At 39.2% G+C, this 26,219-nt stretch overlaps 1 protein-coding gene across 2 annotated transcripts in view; it reads right to left on the reverse strand.

Annotated features, from left to right (window-relative positions):
- The window catches only part of LOC125351717 (limbic system associated membrane protein), a 620,820-nt gene that overhangs the window by 34,618 nt on the left and 559,983 nt on the right, over positions 1 to 26,219 (reverse strand). For both annotated transcript variants that reach the window (XM_048346681.1, XM_048346680.1), the window contains exon 4: positions 6,140 to 6,274. In XM_048346681.1, coding sequence (XP_048202638.1) covers positions 6,140 to 6,274 — 135 coding nt within the window. The remainder of the gene's footprint in view (positions 1 to 6,139; positions 6,275 to 26,219) is intronic.

Here is a 26,219-nt window from a genome sequence, read left to right on the forward strand (position 1 = left end):
TCTTCACCTCTGAGCACAGATGAGGATATCAGCCTACTCAGCACATAGAGGTTTGCAAATGAAAGTGTACATATGCCTAACATGATTACCCTTGTTTACTTCTTTTCATACTTATTTATTTTGATGGTACGGGTTTGAATTTAGTACTTTACCTTTGTTAGGAACATTTTTCATTACTTGTGCTCTAGTCCTAATTTTGCTTTATCTATTTTTCAGATGAAGTCCCAAGTTTTCATGGCTGGCCTATACTGTGATCCATTTATTTATGCCTTTCACTAGCAAGTGTTTACAAATGCTCCTCAACTGCACTTAGCTTGTTGGCTGGCTCACTCTAGCCTCAAACCTCAATCTTCCTCATCTTTACCTCCCAAGTAGCTAGGATTACAGTAACATATCTTCACATGTGTCCCTATTTCTTTAAAATATCATCTATCATTCACATAAAAAATAGAGAGGGCTTTGGAGTTAGACCTAGGTTAGAGACCTGGGTCTGCCTGCCACTCACTGATTATTTGACTTTGTGGTGGAGAATGCCTACAGCAAGTGCTTTGTCTTTTGTCATCTCTACATAGGAGTGATTTCAATTTTCTTCCAGTATTAGTGAGCTAGTGGTATAACAAAGAGGTAGAGGCACTGGGTTCAGGCAACATAAACGCCATTGTTAGCAGAGATTTTCAAAACATATGAAGAGGTACTAGCCATGCTACAGTAAATTATTTAACAATTCAGTCTGACCTTGTCCAGGGAAGACCTATAGTCTGACCCACTGTTAAAGAATTAAGTGATGCTGAAATCTCTGGGGGGTAAACATGGTATTCAGAAAACCATGGTTCTTCTCTTCATGGGAACACTGTTGCAGGAAATTTGGGTACTCTGATGCATTCTCCTGAAGTTATCACAATCGCTGTATATCCTTGAGGTTTCCCTGTGTGTTTCCTAATCTCTTTCTAAATGCAAGTATAACTGCAGCATGGGGATGAAGCTTCAGCGTCACGAATCCATAGACAGGGTGGGTATTCTCCATTGTCTCATTGAGCAGCCATTATCCTAAAGCTTCCCCATGAGACAATTTTGAAAGAAAGCACTGAAGAATGCAGTTAAAATGCATTTGTATCCTGACAGTTACACGTGTCTTCAGTCCCAGGTGAATGTTCCTCAGTGATCTCTGCTTCTCCTAAGTCAGTGACTAGTGATACAATACTGGGCTGCAGAAATGCCCACATCCCCTGTCCACGTCTGCTGGCTCCATGGGTTGTGTCAGTTACTGTGAATAAAGAGTTGAGTGCAAGGGGAGATAAGGAGAGGAAGAAGTTGTAAAAGCATGACAACAAAAGCCTATTTGGAGAAATAGTTACAGGCAGGCAGAAAGTAGACAGATTAGTTTGTCCACTGAAGAAGAGCTGGGCTTGAGCACTGAGGGCAGCTTTTGAGAAGAAAATTTTCCAGCAATAGGAAAAACAAGTTCAATATAGGAAGAGTCCAGATAAAATAGCCTGCTCTTATTTAGTGTTGACTGTGTGCTGTCGGGGCCTCTGAGGACCCCTCTCCTCACTTCTCCGGAGGAGATGCCCAAATGTTGGAGTCTCTAGGACCTCTTTCCCCCTATCTCCCGGGGGAATGCCTGAACCCCATACTGTGATGGATCACGCTAAGGTGAGGAGAAAGTTGTCGAGGCCCCCCCCTCACGTGTGGAACGGCGGCGGAGAGAGAGACATCGGGAGACGGTTCAATGGTCCCTGCGCCTCAGCCTCCAGAGGGCGGGGAGAAGAATTTATTACGATGACAAAGGTGGAAGGGGAAGGACTTGTGGTGACCGACTGATTGGCTGACTGGGCTGCCCATCAGGTGATGTCATAAAACTTCCCCTGTGGGCGGGGATTACAATCCCCCAAGGGCCAGACCTCCGCCATTAGACACGAGGCCGAACCTTCTCTTCCGGTTGAGGCTGGAAGGTGGGAGGGGCTCCCTCCCACACTGTGCTCCAGGGCTGGTTGAAGGGCAGTGAGAATCCCCAACAGTGGCTACTTATGAACTTGGGGATTATGGGGGCCAAAGGAAAGCAAATTCTTGAGTAGATACTTTCAATTAATACACTTTGGGGCCTATAGCTGAGGGATTATACCTGGAACCTGCCAGAGAAGGCTAGGGCTGGTATCCACAGGAGCTTAGAAGCTGCAGTGTGGGGAAGATACAGGAAGTGAAAGGTCCTACTTCATGAATTCACTAAGCTAATGCAATAGAAAATATTTTGAGCCACTAAGTTAGCTTTCTATAAATATCCCTTCTATGATTTATACCCTGTAGAAAAGAGATTTTTGCAAATAAAATGGCAATGCACAATGCTGTAGACCTACCACAGAAATGTGTTATGAAAGAGAAGTATCAAGGAGAGGCTGTAGAATCTAGCTTGCAAGCTCAGATGAAGAATTCTTAGGTCTCTCTTCCTTCTGGAGCTAGCCTTTCTGTGTTCCATAGCAAACATCTGGTAGCAACAGGGTGAATGAATTAATTCAGTGGTGGGCAGTTACTTGTGCGAGGATTCTTTTTATTTTATTTTTTGTCTTTAATTTTTTTTTCTTATTTATTGTCAAAGTGATGTACAGAGAGGTTACAGTTTCACACATTAGGCCTTGGGTACATTTCTTGTATTGTTGTTACCTTCTCCCTCATTCCACCCTCCCCCCTCCCCCTTTCCCTCTCCCCCCATGAGCTGTTCAGTTGGTTTACACCAAATGGTTTTCAAGTATTGCTTTTGGAGTTGTCTTTTTATCCTTTGTCTCTCAATTTTGATATTCCCTTTCACTTCCCTTCTTTTTATTTTTTAAAAAATATTTACTACCACTACTGCTAGTACTGGGGCGTGAACTCAGGGCCAGGGTACTGTCCCTTAGCTGTTTTGCCTTAGAGTCTTTGCTCAAGGCTGGTGCTCTGTAACTTGAGCCACAATTCCACTTCTGCTTTGTTTTGTAGTGCTTAATTGTTGATCAGAATTTCACAAACTTTCCTGCCATGCTGGCTTCAAATTTTAATCTTCAGGTCTCAGCCGCTTGAGTAGTAGCCAGAATTAGAGGGGTGAATCACTGGTTCCTAGCTTTAGGATTTGATTTCTTTCTTGAGTAGTCCATAGGGTCTGTTCCCCCTCATCTAACTCCAAAGTTTCTCTTTTGAAGTCTTTTTTTTTTTTTTTTTTTGCTAGTCCTGGGCCTTGGACTCAGGGGCTGAGTACTATCCCTGGCTTCTTTTTGTTCAAGGCTAGCACTCTACCACTTGAGCCACAGTGCCACTTCTAGCCATTTTCTATATATGTGGTGCTGAGGAATCGAACCCAGGGCTTCATGTATACAAGGCAAGCACTGTTGCCACTAGGCCATATTCCTAGCCCAAAAGTTTCTCTTTTGAAAAAGAAGAGAAATCAGTTTAGGCAACAGAGCATTTCCTAATCTGTGAGCTTAAATTAAGTCATAAAAGCAATCCTGAATATTTCTTTGGGTCTCAAGATTTCACGAGGCAAATCTACTTTCTTAAATCATTTTTGGGGACATCATTTACTAATATGACTATATTTAGGAAAGATGACTTTTTTGAAGAGGACAACTGGTGTGATGGGTAGCTTTAATATGACACAAACATAGTTTATGAAGTTTGAATTAAAAAGACCATTCCAAAGGAAATTTCTATTAGAATATGCTTCCTCATTAGTAACCAACACCATTTTCAAGTTTGAAGGATTGTATTTATCTGTGAGTTTTTACCTCCTCCTAGAGTCAACATTTGCTGAGCAATTTTGTAACTAGGCATGTTCTAACTCCTGTTGCTCAGGAAATACTGGATGTTTGATTAATTTTCATTATAGTTTTCCACATAATTTATCACAAGATGTCTGTTATAGAATCTTCTGGTTCTTTCTGTATTCTGTGATTCACTGCTCACTAGCAAAAACTCACATTTTCATAAGTCTTTTAAAAAATTATCAGTATTTTCTCTGTTCTAAATTACACTTTTGGGACATTGAAGAAGGAGCAATGTCAGACTAATTGCTCCAATAATAATAGGGCCGAGGCGGCTAGCTTTGATCTTGGGAGCCATCTGCAATCCAGACCACTTTGAAGTTTCATACAATGGAAGCATAAATATTTTCTATTTACTACATGATTGGACTTTCAAAAATCTAATTAAGTTGAAGGTCAATTAAGAGAAAATTAAATCTTGACTCCAAAAGCCAGGAAAAGAGGTGGAAGATGAGGGTTTGGTTATGTGTACATAAAAGGAGCTAACTAACCTAATTATAAACTTATATAAACACCCAGAGAAATTGCCTTTCATGTGAAAAAAAAGGACCTAAAGCATTTTATAACATTGAGATCATTAATGTGTCTTTGAAACACACCAGTACTGGAAAAGAATAGTAATACTGACATTTCCAAATTCTATTACCAAAAAAATGTGGAGACAGCTAGAGATAAAAGCAGTCTACAGTTTATCAAATCCAGCCTCTTGGTCTTGGAAATGTGGATCATCAACATGTACAGCCATGACTGCTGGATTTCTCTAGGTACCAGATGAGGAAATTTTCACTTTTTCTGTTTCAAGATGCTGAACGTTGGGGCATGTGCCAGGGAACGGGATATCTCAGGTTAAGCTGAGCCACCTTAGGCAAGATTCTTTAGCAGCTAAAGCATTACTTTTGAATTTTCCAAACAAAGACCAGTGATGCCTATTTATCTCATAGGTCTACTGTGATGATTAAATATTTACACACACACACACACACACACACACACACACACACACACACACACCACATAGAGTTGTTTGGTTTAGTTTTTGGTAGCACTATAGTTGGAACCTAAAGGCCTCATACTTCCTAGCAGGTGCTATACCATTTGAGCTATAACTTAAGCCTATAAATAATAGGTGCAAATGTTAATTGAATTTTCACACAGTGGGTACAAAGAATTGAAAAATTCATTCCTTCTCCTGAGTGCTTGGGCTTTAGAATCAAATAGCACAAGGATTAAGCCCCTTTCTTGCATTAAATTTCTGTGTTGCTTTATGATAGGCAATGTTTATTCCTTGAGCTTCACTTTCTCAAATTTTGAAATGAAGCTGATTTTATCTGCCTTCCCCAGTTCCTTGAGAAGATAGTGTTTATATATTTTATGGCCCAGTAAATGTAGGACATAAAAAACATCAGGTACAACTCAACATGGCCTAACACCTCTTTCAAATGTGGTGTAAGATATGGGTGCCTGTGCGTGTGCACATGCATATGTGTGCGTGTATTTGTAGGATACATGTTCGTGTGTGTGGTGTGATATAGGTACATATGAAATGCATAGAAAGGATGGGAAAGGCTACGATATCCATTTATCCCTATCACTGGCCAAGGTTGTGTACCATAGTAAGGAGAGAATTTGAATGACAGAGAAAGACACTCCTAACTGACTAAGGTAAACAAATTCTCTTTATTCCTTTGCTGGGTGACATGCATCTTATAGATCCTTCCTTCCTCCCTCCCCCTTTTGAACTACATCTAAGGATCCTTTCATCTAACAAGTTCAAAGTATGCCTGCTTATGCTGCATCTTAGTGAAATCTTCCTTTCTGATGCCCAAACTTAGGACAAACAGATAGCTAAAATTAACTAATCAGGCATCCCCAGTAGCCATCAGGAATACATGTTAGGTGACTCCAAGGACTTGAATTTGTTCTCACAGCCAATTAGTTAAATAGCAGCTGATAAAAAAAATCTTGGGATATTATGGATTGACAGCAATGCATTAAGATATCCAAAGCTGCTATTAGTTGCTGCTTTTCCCAAAGGAAAATGACCTTGATGTCCCATACACATACCACAGCAGTGACTGCCCAAGTGCTAGCACTGATCTCTTAATTCTGCAGTTGGACTAAAAAGACAGAGGCTATTGTTAAATGTATTATGATTATATTTAGAATTGGTAGAGTTGATTTATCAATTTCAAAGGCCAAGTCCTGCCCTTGGAGGTGTCCAAGGTATAAATGTGCATCCCTGACCAGAAGAACATCTGCTTGATATGCGATGCTCTTCTGCTAATGGAATCTGCATGCTCTCTGGAGATGGAGGTGTGCCCCGGGCACAGACAATCTGCTGCCATACTCACAGTTCACAGTGACCTTGACTTGCTTGACATCCGCTGAGGAGACTTCGTTGGCAGCTTTGCACTCATATTTGCCTGACTGCTCCCTGGTGATGCCAAGGATCTCCAGATATTCTTCTTCTCCTTCAAATTCTCTTCCTGATAAAGAAAAGAAAATGAAATTTACACCATTGTTTGTTGAAATCTAACACATTCAGTGGATAGCTTCATTTCATTTTTTTAAAGAAATAAATCCATGTGGCTTTCCAATAATTTGACAATATCTGAGGGTCAGATTCCATAGAAGTAGACCCCAAGACAAAACAAAAATGAAAATGAAAAACCTTGTAAAGGTAATTAGGTGTTTTCAGGGAAAAAAATCTGGTAGAGGAGTGGGGAAAAAGTAGTCATACAATGCTGTGATGTCAAATTCAATCTCAAAGAAAACGCATCTGTCTCAATCTTTCAGCGATCTCAGAGGCTTTCACAAGTCCCACTTCGAGGCCATTCGGATCACAAGAGTGTTTATATAAGCATACATGTCAGTTTTATTGGTTGAGGGCTTGAAACAAAGTCTAGGAGGAGGGAAGGGTACTCTGAGGGGATATGATTGAAAGAAGACATGCTGTGATGAATTTGACCTTACACTAAGGTGGATATGAGGAGAGAAATGGCTTCCTCTTTGAAGAATACCAGACTTTTCCAGATTGGGTGGGATTCTTTTCACACAGATCATGTGTTAAACTGTGCCTTGTGGTTATAGTTTCCCTTTTGTTTTGTGTCATCATTGAGGCCTTCAGGTTACAAGATAGATCTATGACAATGTGTTGTGTGTGGACAGTGAACTTTGTTGCAGACCACAGCTCTTGGGACTGCAAGTAGGATTCTCAGCTCTTGGGATTAGAGATGGGGAGGCCATTTATAGAAAGTTGGTAAAGAAATATGAAGACAGGAAAGTTTATTTAAACTCTTCTCATGTGAAGTGTAACTGAGTTAATGACCTTTCTCATGAGGAGATTGAAATGAATAAAAACGTGAGAGGGAGGAGGGGGAAAAGAGGAAGGAGAAATTAGAAAGGAAAGAGAAGTTGAACAGCAGAAAGAATTAAGCTAGAGGCTGGTAAGAAGGGCCAATGAACTTTAGTGGTAGTTACATTGAATACTACTCACCCTTAATATTTTAAAACTCGATTGCTGATTGGGTGAGGGTAGAGCAGCTGGCAAGGGTGTTAAAGAACACATTCCTGCCACCATGATGGAATCTTGCTCCTAGTCATCCCATACTAAATGGTACCAATTAATAGCTCTGCTCAAATGCCACAAGCTGTTTTCTTTTTCTGGAAATTCTCTGATGGCTACATCAACATCACAGTCAGCCAGCATGGACATGAATTTGCTCTCTAAATATGTCAGCTAAATCTGCTAACTAGGCTCCCAATAGAACACAGGACCTCTTTCACAGCGCTCTATAACACAACTGTCAGGCATGCTCAAAACCTCAAACCTCTGCCAACTGTCAGGATTACTAGTTTTGAAGGAACTTTGCAATGCTATCAACAGATAGTCAATAGTTATTTTATATTTTTTGATTCTGACATTCTGCACATTATCTGACACATGTTCTACTGAAAATGTTTTAGAACTTTGCTCTATGGTATTTAGCTAGATATTATTTATAGAAAGTTCATCTCTCCCCCTTTCTTTCCCCATATTTGAGCAAGTAGTCAGATATGATTTATGTTATAGAAGGATAATATAGGGAGGAAGAAAACAGAAATCTGATTAACAGGTCACTTTATGGGATTTACTGAGGTACGAATTGGGCTTGAAGGGGAAAATTCTTTTGTGTATACCTGCATTTTTTTGCTGTTGTCTTTGGATGTGGGGCTTGAACTCAAGGACTGAGCATTGTCTCTGAGCTCTTTTGCTTCAGACTAGTGCTCTACCACTTTGAGCCATAGCACCATTCCTATTTTCTGGTGGTTAATTGGAGATAAGAATCTCACAGAGACTTTTCTGCCCAGCTGGCTTTTCACTATGATCCTCAGATCTCAGCCTACTGAGTATCTAGGATTACAGGCATGAGCCACCAGCGTCCAACTATATACCTGAGTTTTTGAACTGAGAATCATTTCATTTACTCAGAGCCAAGTATCTTCTAGGTGACAGCAAGTACCCTGGAGACTAATAGCAATTAGGACAATTTGTTTTTATTTAGCATGATGAAATAGATGTTAGCTAATTAAAAAAATCTGGCATGCAATGTGGAAAAGATAGAAAGATAATATTACTAATTGTGTGTGTGTGTGTGTGTGTGTGTGTGTGTGTGTGTGTGTGTGCGCGCGCGCCAGTACTAGGGCTTGAACTGAAGGCCTTGAGCTCTCATTTGGTTTTCTTGCTCACAGCTCAAGCTCTATCACGTTAGCCACCACACCTTCAATACAGCCTTTCCCAAAGTCTCACAGACTATTTTGCCTGGACTGACTTTGAACCATGATCCTCTTAAACCTCAGCCTCCTGACTAGCTAGAGTTACAGGTGTGAACTGCAAGTGCCCAGCTAGTATTATTGATTCTGATAGTAATTGAGGATTACAATGAAAAAAGTTAAGGATGATTCCAGGGTTTCCTTGCCCTCCACCACATCCATAAACTTCATTCCCAAGTGACTAGATTATTTCAGGTATAAGAAAAGGAGAACCAAAAAATAATAACTGCAGAGGTGGTTGAAATACTGAATTCTTTTCAATTTCCAAAAGATACCTTGAAGTGGTGAGTCATGGAGCTCTCAGTTTTTTCCCTCCTCCTCCTCCACCTCCTCCTCCTCCTCCTCCTCCTCCTCCTCCTCCTCCTCCTCCTCCTCCTCCTCCTCTTCCTCCTCTTCCTCCTCCTCCTCCTCCTTTTCCCCCTTCCCCCCTCCTCCTCCTCCTCCTCTTTCTCCCCCCTCCTCCTCCTCTTTCTCTTCCTCCTCCTCCACCAGTATTGGGAAGTGAATTCAGGGTTTCATGCTCCCTCGTCATTCTACTACTTAAGATATGTCCCAATCCACCCATTTCTAATACCTTGAAGAATTAAACCAGTTGCAAGAGAAGGAAGGGTAATTTTATAATCATCAATTAAGACCTCTACTAGTTTGGAAAGATGTCATTTCTGAGGGCAAATATTAGAATAGATGAAAGAAAATACAGCAATATGTATTGGATTTGGGGCTTGAGCTTTTTATATGCCAATGTACATATTAATAATAGCATTTTTTCCGGATAAATGAAGATAAGTAGTTAATAAAGCAGATTCCTATCAGATAAAAACTTAATCCCATGTCTCTATGAAGGATTTCTCTAGCACTACCTGAGGATGAAAGGAAAGTTCTCTTTTACGTGACTCACATGCAAGGCAACTGTTTTCCTTCTGTGATAGCTCTCCTCCTTCCCACAGCTTTCTCTGTCTCCAGCACAGAAGTTCACATTAGAATCGCACTAGAGTCAGGGGGATCTTAGTGTGCAAAATAAATAGCAGGTAAGCAAAATTAGATTCTCTCCTCATCTGGCCGGCTGCACAAGCATTTTAAAATATAGAGCAAGGCCTCTGGGATCTCCTTGTCACTTTTTTGCTCCTGGAATCATCCAGTAGAAACTGTTGCATTCCCTGGCATTTCTTACTAGTCTGGTTTAGGTAAAGCCACAATGTAGCATAACGATTACTTCACTAGAGAAGAAATTCTCATCTGTCCAGAGGAATTTGGTAGGAAATGGCAGTATTCCTGTTACTAGACAATCAAGGCTCCTGACTGTATGATCCTTTGTGACCAAATCTTATACATGAACTCATGTTCCAATGAACTTGAAGAGGACATAGTAAGATTAGGTAACATCAGTAAATGCTTGTTGACTTACCTTGCCATGGGCTGAATTATTGCACTCCACAATTCATATGCTGAAATTGAACCCCAAATATAATGGTATCTGGGAGGTTGTTAGTATACAAGAATGGGCCCCTTATCAATGAGGTTAATGCCCTTCTAAAAGACCCAGAGAAAGCTACTCAGTCCCTTCTGTCCTGTGAAGACACACAGAGAAGATAGCTAACTGTAGGCCAAGAGGTGGGGCCTCACCAGACACTGAACTTTCTGGCACCTCCAAAACTGTGAGAAAGGAGCTCTTGTTTATAAGTGCCCAACCTAGGCTATTTTCATAACAACTTGAATGAACAAGAAACAGAAACTGATGTAAGAAACACAGGTAGAAAGAGATTTAGTTTTAACTTTGCATATAATTTATATAGTTTTGGTTTTTCATAGTTAGTTGAGTTTCATAAAGCAAAAGAGGTAAGTGTTGAAAGTTAGCTGCTGTAAAGTTGCTGGTGGCTCTTACATAGAATCCTAGCCACTTGGGAAGCTGGGAGCTTCAGAATTGGAGTTTCAGGCCAACTCAGGCATACAATTGAGACCTCTTTTTCAGCAAACAGCTGGATTGCAGTGCCATGTGCCTATCTTGTTAGCTACATGGGATAATGAGATCAAAAGGCCTGTGGTTGTAGCCCAGCCTGGGTAAAACGTTGGTGGAACTCCATTTCAAAAAAGCAAGTTGGATATAGTGGTATAAGCCTATCATTCCAGCCAGGAGGGAAAGTGTAAAATAGGTAGATTGTAGTCTACATATGTGCTCTGGGCAACATATAAGACTTTATCTCCAAGTAACCAGCACACAGGAAAGGCTAGACTCTCTCAATCATCATTTCCTGTTTCCTCAAGCTTAAGAAAATTCACAAGTTAGAAAGTGATCCTGTCAATGTTAAGTTCCCTAGAAGACTTTCTCTAGTCCTTTTCTTAGTTCTATCTATTATTTTCTGCCCTTGTACAAATATTTAGTTGAAAGGAAAAATTTTAATATTTTGATATTTTAAACATCTCAACCAGATTCCACAAGCCTGCTTATATTGCCACATGTTATATTTATCCTGGTATGTAGTATTCAGTTTAAATCTCACTTTACTTAATGTCATTTTGTGTCTCCTGGCAATAATTCAGCTACCAGGATAAATAACTCTCTCCTCAGTGTCTGCCCCTTTGAAATTCCTGCATGTAATTAGCATATCTCCTTTTAGTCACTGTTTACTCAAGTTATATGTATTAGTGGCTCTCATATTTCTTCATAAATCAGAAAGAAGAGCCTGGAGCTAATGGCAAGAGAAAGCATTCTCTTTGGTGTTTCCCAATGTGAAGGTAAATCAGTGAGGACTATCTCCAATTAAAACATGCCAGGTGCTACCTTCGGTGTACTGTGCCTTAAGAGCAGCTTGCATTGGTGAAATCAGGAGTTCATAACAAAAAATGTTGATTTATTTAGATTTCCAAGGTCTTGAATTTGTAAGCAAGCAGTGATTGAGAATTAAACATTTCCATGGTGCTTCTGTTCTTTCATTCCCTTTCCTTCCTCTTCTTTCAGTCTTGCTCTCTCTCTCTCTCTCCATCTGTCTCTGTCTTTCAGTCTGCCATGTCTTTGTGTCTCAGTGTCTCTGATTCTGTCTCTGTCTGTCTTTCTGTCTCTGTCTCTGTCTCTGTCTCTGTCTCTGTCTCTCTCTCTCTCTCTCTCTCTCTCTCTCTCATAGCTATTTATTTGGACATAAGCTTCCAATCCCAGCTTTTAAGAAGTACCATAAACATTTACTAACTCTCTCATATTTGCTTGCAATGAAGAGTAGTTACTGAAACAAGTTTCCTAGTAGATGATAGCTTGCCTCCTATTTGGCATAGAATGACATTTAAAACAGTCTACTATCCCAATAATAATGGCAAAATATGTCTTTCTTTTGTTTTCTCTGAGGTGTAAGAGATGAAGTTTAGGCAACTTGCTAATTTGATGTACTTCATGAAATTTTAAAGTGTAGAATTCTAAGGACCCTTATATGTTTAAAAACGGGCAGATCATTTTCTTCCCTACTGTTCAGAGAAGAGTCTTAAAAATGTAACATTTCTGTAGATCAGTCATTTGCTAGAGGGAAGATGAGTTTGAAATGGTTTTGACATTTCCTTTACTCAATGAAGTTTGAATATTTATGCTTAAGTGGATGTAAACACATTAGCTGTAAACACAAATGCACATATGGCTAAACAAGAAGCAGAGAACTGGAACTTAAGTTGCACTGTATTTGTGTGTCTATGTGTGTTTGTATGAGTGTGTTTGGAAAGCAGAGCGAAGAAGGTGAGCGCAAGCACGTTATGAACTTATACCTCTAAAACTAAAGAAAGAGATGGCAAATCAACCATGCTATTTGAAGTTTCCTAGGCAAACTTCAAATGCTGTAACAAGTGTCTGTTCTTACAGTACATTTTGTGTTTTCTTTTTTACTTTCCTTCATAAGGATAACTAACTATTCCTGGTTGTGCTTCCTTCCCTACTTTTCTGCTCCGCAAGATCTACACAAAAATAGGGGAGAAAAAAGAAGAGACAAAAGTAGGTTTCACTAGAGCTCTGTTTACATTTCTAGCCATGTCTCTCCCCAGATCCTTTGAAGTTTTTGTTTCTCTACTTCATATTCCACCTGAGAGATCCCTTAGTGTTTGACAATGCTGCTCTCCAAAGTGGAAGCTACTTCTTATCCTCACTTTTCATCATAGACAGGAAGGGGTCAGGAATAGTACATGATCCATGATTGAAAGAAGATAGGGGAGGGGAGGGAGTAGACACTATTTTCAGAAACAACACTCATGGGAGGATAAAGAGACACAGGGAAGGGCAATATATTGAAGGGAGTCAAGGAAAATGCAAACGACTTCCAAGTGATACTCTTCTAAGGAAGAGTTAGAGGACTGGAGACAAATGGAGGGAGTTTTCCAGAAAGGGTATTCTAATATATTCAATATTTGCATAGAAAGATATAATAGGGTATGAAATATGCAGGTTGGCCCATTGCCTTCTTCAACCTCAAAGGCTGTAGTTCTTATCCGGTAACCAATGAAAATAGAATGCCAGGGAAGATTTCACAACTAGTTTTGATTCAATCAATAAATACCAGCCAAAGGAAGAACATCCTGGCATCATTTTTTCTTAGCATCCCGAGAGAGCCAATTCATTGTGATTTGCATATTTGATTCTACATACAAAGCTCAGGCAGCTGACATAGTATGAGCTCAGCATCCCTCCTATGACTGTTATCCATACAACTTTCCTTTTTAGTCCTGGGCCATGAAGGAATCATACCAACCCATAACTCCAGTCCAGTATCAGTGTTTCAAAATTGTCTAGTCCTCTAATTGTTATGCTTGAAGTTTGGATCTCCTATCATTAGTTCTCTGAAGGAAATTATATTCTGAGTAATTAGAGTTACATTGCAAGGATTATCCACTGTAAGAACCACATCTGTTTTTGGCCTTGACTGTACCTGCAGTATGCAGCACAATGTGGAAATCTACTCCAAGTTCAAGAAATGGTGAAGAGTGACTGTTGAATGAGCTACTACTTAATAAACATTTGCTAGGCACTGTGCTGATGGCATCAGCGACACTCAAGATACTTTGTCTTAATGAAGAACCTTGGTAAGTTTTCTTACAGACATGGAAAGCCACAGGTTTCCGGTGGACCAGAAATTTGCTCAAGCTTTTTATGTCAGTAAGAGACAGTCGAGGTTTAAATGGGGCCTTTGGAAGTGAATGTTCCTGACCAATCAAATTTCTTTTATCATCAAAATGCTGAGAGATGCTAGAGTTTACTGAATTCCTAGTGCTCTGAATCTGTTCTATGTATTTCTTTCAAGCATAAAATGGGAGGTTGAGAATAAGACACGGGGGTGGTGGGGTGGGAGGAAAGGGAGGGGGTTGGAGGGTAGGAGTGGTATCCAAGCAATGCAACTCAGTTTCAGATTAAGGGGGGAATAAACAGACAGACTTCATCTTTCTCCACTTCACTTCACTTCCTTATTGAGAGAATCAAATGTGGCAATAAATGAGAAAAATTGGTATTTGAAAATCCAGCCTCTACTCATTTACTTTTAGAAGCTCCTCCATTAGAAATATAAACCCATTGATGCAGTGAACTGCCAGCATCCAGCAAAGTGGTCCTTGGGTGGAATGAACTTTCAGATCATTGTGAACAAAACTGGGAGAATGAGAACTGGCAGATTGTAAAAGGAATTGGCAATCCTACCAGCCTGTCTGAAACAGTGATCCCTGTCACTGGCATGAGGGCACACAGCTCTGTGTGTGATTTATTAGGTACTTCTTTATCTCATTTAGTTGTTCTTACAGCCACAAGGTATTGAGTACAATGATATTATTTCATAACTGTCTCCTTTCTTCCTTCTCTTGCGTTTTCAACTCTTCTTTTTTTTCTGGAAAAAAAATGCTATATAGGCAAGGATTCCCATAAAAATTCTATTCGTTTGAAGCCCTTTACATTACTCTTTTAAAAATCCTTATAGTATTAGTTGATGACACTGAACTCTAACATTCATAAACATGAGCTCTAATATGTGATAAACCCATTATGAATTCTAGGAAATTGGAAATGGGTTATTCAAATCACCATTGTTTAATTGACAGTGACTACCTGGGCCTTCATATTGAGAATTATTCTGGGGGCAGAATATGGGTTGGTGGAGTTGGCAGTGTCTGCTATGAGAGCAGGGGATGGGATATGGCCTCCATACTTGTACCCTTAATAGTTGAGGGGGTTTCTTATAGCCCATTAAGGTTTTCTTGTATGAAGAAATGTGTTTGAATGCAACATGCTGGCAGCTTTCTGGATGTAGATGCAGTTAGTATCATTTGGAAAACTAGCCCCATTCCATGGCCCATGCCTGTAATACTAACTACTCAGGAGGCTGAGATCTGAGAATTATGGTTTAAAACCAGTCCAGGAAGAAAAGACTGTGAGACTCCTATTTCCAATTAATCACTAAAATGCAAGAAGTGACCACTAGCTTTGAACAAAGCCTTGAACAAAGCAAGTTCAGGGACCTTATCCAGGCTCTGAGTTTAAACCCCAAGACTGGCATAAAGAAAAGAAAAGAAAAGAAAATTAAGAAGTGCTTTTTGAAATGGTGTAATGATGTCCATTCTTGATCGGGGTGGTTGGCATCTGACTTTCTTGGGGGCATTTTGTGGATCCTCTCTAGGTTGCTTGAAGAGATTCATCAATATGAAGTTTGCCTGTGAATGTGGACTTACATGTGGAATCTATACTCCAATGGTCATTCCAACCACAGGGATAGAGTACATTCATCTGCCGTGTCAATCTACAGTTTGGATATGGTTTGAGAATGGCCTGAAAGCATGGTCTCCTTGGTGTTAATGTTGGAAAGTAGTGGAATCTTTAGAGGTGGTACCTGGTGAGACATGATTGCGGTCACTGGGGGTGATGTTCTTGTAAGAATTTTGTTATTTCTTGTGGGATCTTAGCTAGGATCCTGGCCTGTCCTCTCTTTCTCTTTTGCCTTTTTTCTTGTTATATGATCTCTCTGTTTCAAATATGTTCCCATCATGATGCTGCCTCTATGAACTGATGTAACTTGGGAGGAGGCCTCACAAGAGCCATCGCCAATGTTTTGGACTCTCAATAGCAAAACTGTGATATGAAACCAACCTTTTATTTGATACATGTTATTTGTTGTACCCATGTAACAATTACAAGCATCTTTACTACTTTTACTACCTTAATTCCTTCAAGCATGTAAGGTAGAAGAGACAAAACCAAATAAAAAGAAAAGAAAAAAATTAATACTGAGAAGAATTCTTTTGGAACAAAATAGAAGTAAGAATTCCTGCTGATGTCTATTTTCTTTTTAGACTTCTTCCTAATTGGGGGGGGGGGGGGGACCTGCTGGATAGAGGCAGTAACAACCATGATGGTGCACTATTGTCATCAGAACGGCAGGGGTACAGCCGACCTATCATTAGCCATTCTTCCATGGTTGAGGATTAAATATCAAGAGAGATGAGAGCAGCAGTTGCTGTTTTCAAGAGTCCCATAAATCAATTGGCATTTTGTAAGTGACTGTGTTAAACTCAGCGGGGCAATGGCACTGTGGACAAGACCACAAGGCAGAGTTATTTTGTGTGTGCCAGTGCAGCTTTGGAAATGGAATTAAAACACAGCAAAAGATGCTAAACTGCATCTGGCTCTTGACTCTTTCTTTTCAGGTCCTGCTATTGAAAAGACTTCAGGCTCACCCCCAAATCCTGGGCCCTGTTCTTCAGATAGTCTCAGGGCTGAACTGAGCTGTTAGACACAACTTAGCAAAATGATTTTGCTTATAGTCGATACATAAGTTATGAGGGAAAAGTGAGGCGAGAGTTGGGAGACAGGTGTAGAAGGAAGTGGCTTAAGCATACACTAAAGCAATGTTTTTGTAATATTTCCAGTTTACATAAAATGGACAATCTTTGCAGCTCAGTGGTCAATGCGGCCATAATAGGGGCTCTTGAAGTTTAGCTTCCTGATTTGAAACCAAAATGTATGGCTAGGAATTACTCTATCAACATTCATTTTGGATGGCAGGTTTTGGCTTAACCAGCAACCCTCCATCAGTCAGCTTTTGTTGAAGCAGAGAGATGACAGCCATAGGGGTGAGGGGACCCTGGCTGAAGGTATCTGGAGCAAACCTCTGGGTTGCAAGAGGGGTAGAAATGAACAGGAGAGCTCCTGCCTGCTCTTGAATGCAGCCGTTCTCCCAGGCTGGGCCTAGATGATCCTGAAAGGCTAAGGGGCCAGTGGGCCTAAGCTTAATAGGAAAACAGTGGTGATTTGTTTCCACTGCTATTTATGTTTCAAGAACTGGACAGGCTGTCAGTGAGAGTGAGGGTCTCTAAATTTACTGCCTTTCAGATTACTGCTATAGTCTCTGACTTGACAAGTCACTTCATTTAAAAAGCACTGCATGGGCATGCTTTCTCTCCTTTTGAAAGCAAAACAGAAGAAGAAAAGGCCAACATAAAGGTTTAAGTGGTTGAAATAAACAAAGTTCCTAAGGCTGCCTCAGCTGGACAGTCAGTATTAGAAGATTGGTTCTGCTCTCACAAACTCCTCTCTGATTAATATCACCAGTGAGGGAGGGGTGGAATAATGTTTTCAGTCTGAATGATCTGTGCACTGGATGACTGTATCATGGAGGAAAGATGGTGACAGTCTTTGATCACTTGAACTTGAATTCTTAGAGAATATTCAAATGAGAATCTTTCTATACAATGATATTGAAATGAGGAATACACCTAATTTTTTAAGTACTTTATTTCTTAATTTTTTTTTCAGCAGTACTGGGCCTTGAACCAAGGTCCTTTACCACTTGAGTTATACCTAAGACCGTTTGCTTTATTTTTATTTGTGGGTTTTGTCCTCAAATCTGCTTATATCCTCCTACATCTACTTCTGTCTCTCGTGTCCTGGAATTACAGGCTTGTGCCATCATATGAATTCATATCCTGAAGTATTTTAAATCATGGAAAGATAATTACAGGTAAAGGGAAGAAATTAGCCACCCTAAGAAGGTGAAAAGGATGAAGAGTAAATTGGTGAATGCTGAGCAAGAATATCAATTCAAACTAAAAGCATTTAGTGTAAAAAGGTCTAAATACTAAAAATGTATATAAGTGTTAATTTTGATACAAATAGCGGAGTATGTCCTTGTGGTAATTTGACAAGTAAGTAGGATGATATTATTCCTCACTATCAGGGATCTGATATTTCCCTAGAATATAAATAAAATCAACATCTCTGGGAGGCCTTGACTTTATTTCACAAAGAAATACAGGAAATGGATCAAAGGTTTTGAGAATAATATTTGAAATTTGCCTAATTGTTTTAACATTATTAATCATATTTTCCTAAAAGATTTGAAATGTTGCTCATATTTACAACTTGATCTGCTTTCAAATTGTTTTGTTTTCCTTTTCTGGCCTTTGAAAAATTGTTTCTCTACTCCTGTGTCACTATGTTACTATTCTAATTATCATAACATTATAACATATTACTGTCATTAATAGTCATTTCTTAGAATTTTTTCATTCTTCTACATCTTTATTTTCAGTGAACTTTAGAATTATTTCATAAGACAAACAAAAATATTTGTTATTTTATGTTTATAATGGCATTGTTAGAGAGAGAACTGTTTTTTTTTTTTTTTTTACAATCTGAAGTTATTCTATCCAGGGATAACTTACCACATTTATGTTTTATTTAATCATTCCTTAGTTATTTTTCTTTGTAACTCCTTGTAATTTTGTATTAAACTTATTGGACATATTTTACAATTTATTATTTACAGTCTGAAAGGTTCTTTCTATCATAACCAAACTGACTTAGTCTTGTGTAGAAAAACAATGTTGTATGTTAATGTTATAGCTTGAATCTGAAATGAACCCCAAAGCTCATGTGTTGAAGGCTCAGTACCCAAGTCAGGTTCAGAAGTGAAGGCTCTTGTTCAGAGACTTTGGAAGGTGAATCTACCATGAGGGTTCTCACTTCATCAGTGGGTTAATCTATTGATTGATTCATAGCTTAATAGGCTATTGGATGGTGGCACAATCATTAGAAGGTGGGGCCAGACTATTTAGAAGGCAGGGAGGGCACTAAGGGCTATGCCCTTAAAAAGAATATTCTGACCTCTCTCTCTCTTCCTCTCTCTCTCTCTCTCTCTCTCTCTCTCTCTCTCTCTCTCTCTCTCTCTCTCTCTCTCTCTCTGACTCCACAATGCTCTGCTTTGCTGTAGGCTCAGAAACACTAGAACCAAGTGATGTTGACCTGAAACTCTTCAATCTGGGAATCAAAATCAATCTTTCTTCTTTTTATCCCATTTTCATCCTGCATTTTGTTAGAGATGGGACACTGAATCACACAACATTGTGATGAGCTGCCTGCTGATTGAATTATCTTTTCCTCTTGCTGTAATGATAATGGAATAACTGGCTACTCATCTCAAAAAGTAAAACAACAAACTACCTTCTCATTATTCACCAAAACACATTCAGTGAATCCAAAGGTGAAAAATTATAAATTAAACACTATAATAGTACAAAAAGAAAAATTAAAACAATTATTTGTAAATATTGAAGAAGAATATGTCTTCCTGAGCAAGACATGAAATAAGAATGAGAAAAAGAAATCTATTATTTTGAATCCATGAAATATAAAAAGGTCTTCATAGTACAAAACTTTGATCAACACAGTTGGTATACAGATGACAAGACGAAAAATTTATCTAAAGTATATGTCACACAATAGAGAGAAATTCTTTAAAAGGTTGAATTTTCAAAGCCTGAAGAATAGGATATTTCCCATCTTGGAAACCATCTAGCTATGTCTACCAGAGCTGAAGACACTCATGTGATACAACAATCCTCTCACTGGGTACACTGATGTTTATGGAAGCACCAAAAGTCAATAGAACAAATATGTTGTTGCACATTCATATAATGGATATATATATATACAACAAAGAAAATGAACAAACAAGTGTAAGTGGCAATATCAGTATCTCCCAAACATAATGCAATGAGTGTGGACTAAAACAGAATAAATACAGTATTAATGTTGTCAGAGGAAAATTACAGATGCGCAAAAACACATCCATATTATGCAATATATTTAGAAAATCATGAAGTGCACTGAGGAAAGGAATATTACAAAATATTTAGCCCTGTTCCATCTAGGATTCAGTAAGTTACTATGTGTCATACTGTAAATATCCATTGGTTTATATAAAATCTAATTCATGCTGGGTGCTGGTGGCTTATGCCTATAATCCTAACTATGCAGGAGGCTGAGATCTGAGATTGTGGTTCAGAGACAGCCAAGGCAAGAAAAGATGAGACCCTTTTCTCCAATTAGCCACCACAAAACCTGAAGTGGAGTTGTGGCTCAAAGTGGTAGAGTGCTAGCTTTGAGCAGCCTATGCCCTGAGTTCAAGACCCATGAATGACAAAAAAAAAGTCTAATTAATATAATGTCATGTTATCTAGTCATAAGAAGATATGTTGATTATATATATTGCTATATTGATATGTTGATTATATATTTTTTTGTGTTTGACTCATTATGCAAACACATAAGTACATCTGTTTATATATGGGATAGTAAATATATTTGCTTATATGTACTCTGTTTAAACGTTATTAGATATCCATAGTGCTGAACGTGTGTGGTCAGGGATTTTCTCCAATTCATAGTACCTTACCTTGCCTGCATAGATCATATGTGACTTTTATGGTAAATAATTTTTGAAAAATGAAATTGGATTTAATAATTTATGGGAAAGACATACCCACCCATGTCAACACAGTTGACAAGGTGTCCTCAGGGTAAGTTTCTCATAATGAAAAAGAAAGTCTCTGAGATGTTTCTATTTCTGGCAAAAGAAAGGACAAATTAACAGGGGAATAAGATAGAAATTCCAAGTGACAAGAAGAGTAGCAGCAAGAAAGTTGATGCTATACCAAATAAGGACATTTTTCTAATGAAGTGGGCAATAAAGGGGTCTCAGTGAACTGCACAAAGACATTGTCACTTCCAACCTCTCTTGCCTGTCCAACTATAGTTATTGAAAATTTAGAACTGCAGGCCCTGTGCACCCAGCCCCTATATAGTGAGCCCAAGCCTGGCTGCTTGTCAAAAGCTCTTTCTCCACAACTGAGAGGAGTTTCAACCTTGAAGGTGACAGTCCCTGTAGGCACACTCATATGCATTCTTCCTATGTACTCTCCACCTTACCACACCATTTTGATTGACAGCTCTTTGGTCTTGTCATTGGCAGTCAGGTTGTATTCTGTTCCTCACAAGGGCTAACACTGTGTTGAACCATAAACTTGATAATCTTATCAAGTTGTCACCATCACCTTCCCCATAAAATTGGATCCTATTTACTGTATTTGTATTACTGATTGAAAGCTGTTAGCCTTGATGCAGTACCATTATAAAAAAAAATCTCTATGCCATGCAATTGTAATATACCTTTAAATCTGAATGTGTGTGTGTGTGTGTGTGTGTGTGTGTGTGTGTGTGTGTGTGTGTGTGTGTGTGTGTAGGGGGCTTGAACTCAGGGCCTGGGAGCTGTCACTTAGCTTTGTATACTTAAGGTTAATGCTCAAGCCACAGGAAGTGAATTGTAGGAAGTGAATTGGAGAACAGAGTTTCATGGACTTTCCTACCTGGGCTGGTTTTGAAGCAAGATCCTCAGCTATTTATCAGCTTCTTAAGTAGCTAGAATTGCAGGAGTGAGCCAGCAGTGCCTGGCGGAATTTTAATATTTTGAGAATGATCTCAACAGAGTTTTCTTACTGTTACTACCCATGAGTTTTACAGGAAAGGGGAAGAGGGTGAGGCCTTGCAGAAATAATTCATGACCTGTCTTAGTGCATTTTTTTTCTTTTGTACTCTCTTAGCCCACGAAAAATATCTTCCTTTTTCATTGTGAAATTTAAGTTCCCCAGTGGTGTACTTAGCTCCTCCCCCCTCAGCAGGAGGTACTAACAGGCAAGAATCATGAAACCATTCCTTCAAAGGTATGTGATTAATAGACTATATGGAGAACTTTTATAGATGGAAAAAAGCAGGTGATAACTAATACCTGCCATACAAAAATATCAGGCTCAGCTTTTTATCCTTGTTGTACAGCATAGAACTTTGGATCTCAACCACACACTTAAATGTATTCAATCATTTATTTATATCAGAGAAAAATGTTATGTAACTTCTCAGCCCTGTGGTAAAGCCATTTCATCTTACTTATCTAATATTGGCCAGCCTGGTAGGAGGGTCTTTTTCTTCACTTCTCATTTCTATCATGTAGGATCTCACTGGCAACCACAACAGAGTAATTGTCTGAGATTCAATCACTAGTAGAACTCAGGCTGGGACCTGTCAAATGCTTGTTTAAGACACTTGGTCCTTGCAAAGCACGTCTTGTATGTTACTATCCATTTATTGAAAGTCTCTGGGTTCCTTCCAGGGATCAAATATTAAAAATGCAAGCCATTTGGAGCATAATTATTTGATCCTTCCTAGAAATGTCTTCACTGAAGTGAGACTACGACTTTTCGATAAAGACTACTTAAAGTATTACCCTTTTGAACACATTTTAGTGCATTTTGTTTTACTCAAATATATTGTCTAGTGCATTACCAAATGGCTTTTATTAAAAGCTGGTTGCATCAAGTAGTTCCAGAAAAACTGTCTCTTTAGATAGCTTTTTAAAACTCTTGCTACTTTTTTTTTAATTAAAAAAATAATATGTGTGTGAATCAATATATTTTTCCTCTTTTTTTTCCACTCCAGAGTAATTATGCAAATATGTTTCCCAGATGTAGTGATCAGCTTACCTCAGGTTCCTGTCAGCATCTTTTCTAGTGTTTCTCAATGTGGGATCCAAGAACCACCCACACAGGAATCACACTGGGAGCTACTTACACATGCAGATCACTGGGGCTGTTTATAGACTTGCTGAGTAGGTCTCTAGAGGAGGCCCAAGAATTAATGAATTTATGCAATTCTATTTGATACTCAGACACTATATTTGATAACCATTCATAGGTGGAGAATGTCCAGCACATGGACCATATAAGGCCCTTTAAGTCATTTGGTACCCAATAGGGAAGAAATATGCTTCTAATTGTCTGCCCAATGCCTAGCTTCCTGTATTGACAGTTTTATTACTTTAATTTTTTGTGTTAGTACTGAGGCTTGAACTCAGGGCCTGGGCCATGCTCTTGAGCTTGTTCAACGTTAGTACTCTACCACTTGAGCCACTGATTCACTTTCAACTTTTCGGTGTTTTATTGGAGTTAAGAGTCTCACAGATTTTCCTTCCTGGCCTGGATTTGACCTGTGATCCTCAGAACTCAGCCTCATAAGTAGTGAGGTTTACAGGCATGAGTCACTGGTTTGTGTCTGGCTGTGGTGATGATTTTTTGTGGCTCCTGATGTTGCAAATATGCAAAGAGCTCTTGGCAGAAAACAAATGTTCCCTACCCCTGATAGATCTTAGTAGTCAGACATTCAAACAAACATCTCCTCCCCATTTTTTTTCTCTAAAAGGAGTGCAATTAATTGCAGCTTACAGGACTTGCTCTGAAATCAGGGATCAGTTAGCTTCATTTAACTCAGAGGAAGTGTGTGTGTGTGTGTGTGTGTGTGTGTGTGTGTGTGTGTGTGTGCTTGATGGTATTAGGGCTTGAATTTAGGGCCTCATGATTTCACTTTGATTTTTCACTCAAGGCTGCTACTCTTCCACTAAATCCATACCTCCATTTGTAGCATTTTACCGGTTAATTGATCGTAAGAGTCTCATGGACTTTTCTGTCCGTGTTGGCTTCAAATCTTGATCCTCAGCATTCAGCCTGCTGTGTAGTTGGCATGAGCCACCAGTACCCAAGTAGCTCAGAAGGATTTGAAAGGAAAAAAATTAAACTATAATGAGAGTGTCACTGGGAATTCATTTGAAAAGCTCACTTGTGTCCATCTAAAGAATAATTCAGGCAAGATGTGAAGTGCAGTGAAAGTGATAAGAAAGTATATTAGAAAAGAAATATGGTTGAGAAATGAGATCATTATATGACACTTTAAGCTGTCTTTAGGGGTACATGCAAGAGCATTAATGTTATCAGTCTAGAATCTCAGGAAAGAGCTCTCTCATTAGGACCAGTTCCAGATCTTTGCATTTTGAATAAAAAAAAAGTGTAGAACACAGATAGGTAGCAGCAAAGCTCAGGAAAGAAAAAAAGTATGCCTCACAGAAAAATGTAAGGTTAAATACACTTTCCTTTCTTTGTGGGGTCAAGACTGTAGATGAGTCCCAGGGGAGAGACAGGAGGTCCTTCGTTTAGTATAAATTCTAATGGAAAGATTGACTAACCGTTGTTTGTTCATGCCCACAGTTTTCTTGACTTGCCAGAATGAATATGTACAGGCTCTTCATAGACACAGAATAGTCCTGTATTATTAGTCCTCAGCATCATGGGGCCAAAAGGTTTTTGTAGGAGCATCCTGTTTGTCCTTTATGTACATAGTGTAAGAGTTCAGCTTTGCTGGGCAAACAATCCTTGGTTATCAGGACAGAAAGTCTATTTGTCTAAGCCCAGGAATTTGATTAGTACTTTTATTAGCACCGTTTGGTGGTCTCGGGGAGTTCCTTTATGAATCTTTGGGGCTATTCCTCAGGCAGGGGTGCATTCATGGGCTAGCTTTTTCAAGTGGCTCTGGCAACCATGAAAAGTATGCTCCACCTGTCTCCCTGGCAACCATGGAAGGTCTGCTCCACCTGTTGCCCTGGCAACCATAGACTGTCCAAGGGGAGATAACAATTCAGTGACATTTGTTGGATAGCACTTTGTACCACATGAGCTGCATATCTATACTACTACTACTCTCTCTCTTCTCTCAGTGTGTATATGTGAAATAAAGTTTAGTAAAGTTAAGCATCTTTCCCAACACCACGTAGACCGAAGATGGTCACAGGGTTAATTAAATGTGCTGATACTTTCCTGTGGTTGATCTCCTACTTGCTTCAAGTTCTAGATACTAGGTTCCTGATAAATGGCAGCACGAACAGTATTCTTACCTGCCTGGAATTCCAAACAATTCCTGGGTTCTAACTCTCAATTGTCAGTTGCCCTTTAATTTCTTCCTCCTGTTAGCTCTGTGTTATGTCATGTGATCACTAGATTTTTCATATTGTGAAAATCACAGAGAATAGGCCATTTCACAGGACAAGAAAACATACATAATGTTTCCTTGCTCCACTTTGCGTGAGCTTTGTTACAGAACACCTTTGGTGGATGGGTATGCTGTTGGTGAACTTGATAATGACAGATGGATGGTTGCTGATCTTCTCAAAAGTTGAAGATCCTCTAAGAGGGAATTAACTTGAAAATAGATGAGAGATTTAAAATTTTCTTTAGAATGTGTCACATGGACTTCAGAACCCACCATTTACTTCCTTCAGAGTACTTGTATTCTGCATTGCAGTGTACTGCACATACACACACACACAGACACACAGACACACACTGATACTTGCAGAGTTACACTGAGACTACATGTAGCTGGCTGAAACATAGTCAGGGAAAGTGATGCAAAGGAGAGGCTGGCTTCTGGCTGTGTGGAGAGATTTGACAGGTTGCCAGGCTGCATAAATTGCTTCAAAGATATCAATCTTTAAAGCTTAATTATTTTCCCATTAAGACTCCTTTTGCAATGCAAATATTAATGCAAGTGGTTATACTTTTTATCAGCTAACGTCTTAATTTTCAATTAACACCTAAGGGATTTCTCAGCCTGCAGCAATCAGCATGGGAACCTGGGGGAATAAGTTCTATGGAACAAAAATGTCCAGAATAGAAGAAGAAGACACTACCAGGTGGAGTGGGAGGTCATAAATTCAGAGATTGCATTTAAAACAACTACACCTTAACTTACTTAAACATTTGGGATAACTAGGAAGAATGTAAGTACTGAGGCAATCACTCCCACATTTAATATGTGAGTATTGATATGAAATTAGAAATTAGATGTAGATGTAGATGAAAAGGTGGCTACATATATGCATGTTACACACACACACACACACACACACACACACACACACACACACACCTACCTCAGCAGCAGCCCTGGAATAGAGATGAGGCACAATAAAGCCTTTGAGTTCATTTTAACTCAACTTTTAAACTTGCTGATCCATACTTTGATGAGGACAATAATGACTCAATTTGCTAGTCCATAATTGGGAAAGTTCCAAGCAGGAGGGCTTGGAATATGTCCAACAGCTTATTCTGTCCTTCTTGGTTTACTAATTTAAAATAATATCATTTTCTAGGAGGTTAAATCTAATTATAGGGCTGGGGATATGGCCTAGTGGCAAGAGTGCTTGCCTCGTATACATGAGGCCCTGGGTTCAATTCCCCAGCACCACATATATAGAAAACGGCCAGAAGGGGCGCTGTGGTTCAAGTGGCAGAGTGCTAGCCTTGAGCAAAAAGAAGCCAGGGACAGTGCTCAGGCCCTGAGTCCAAGGCCCAGGACTGGCTAAATAAATAAAAATAAAAAAATAAAAAATCTAATTATACCTAATTAACATCATGTACTGATGTAGTATTAGGTTCCTGGTCTAAAAAGCTTTCATTTTC

The sequence above is a fragment of the Perognathus longimembris genome, chromosome 5 (genome assembly GCF_023159225.1).
Source record: "Perognathus longimembris pacificus isolate PPM17 chromosome 5, ASM2315922v1, whole genome shotgun sequence".
Taxonomy (NCBI): Eukaryota; Metazoa; Chordata; class Mammalia; order Rodentia; family Heteromyidae; genus Perognathus; species Perognathus longimembris.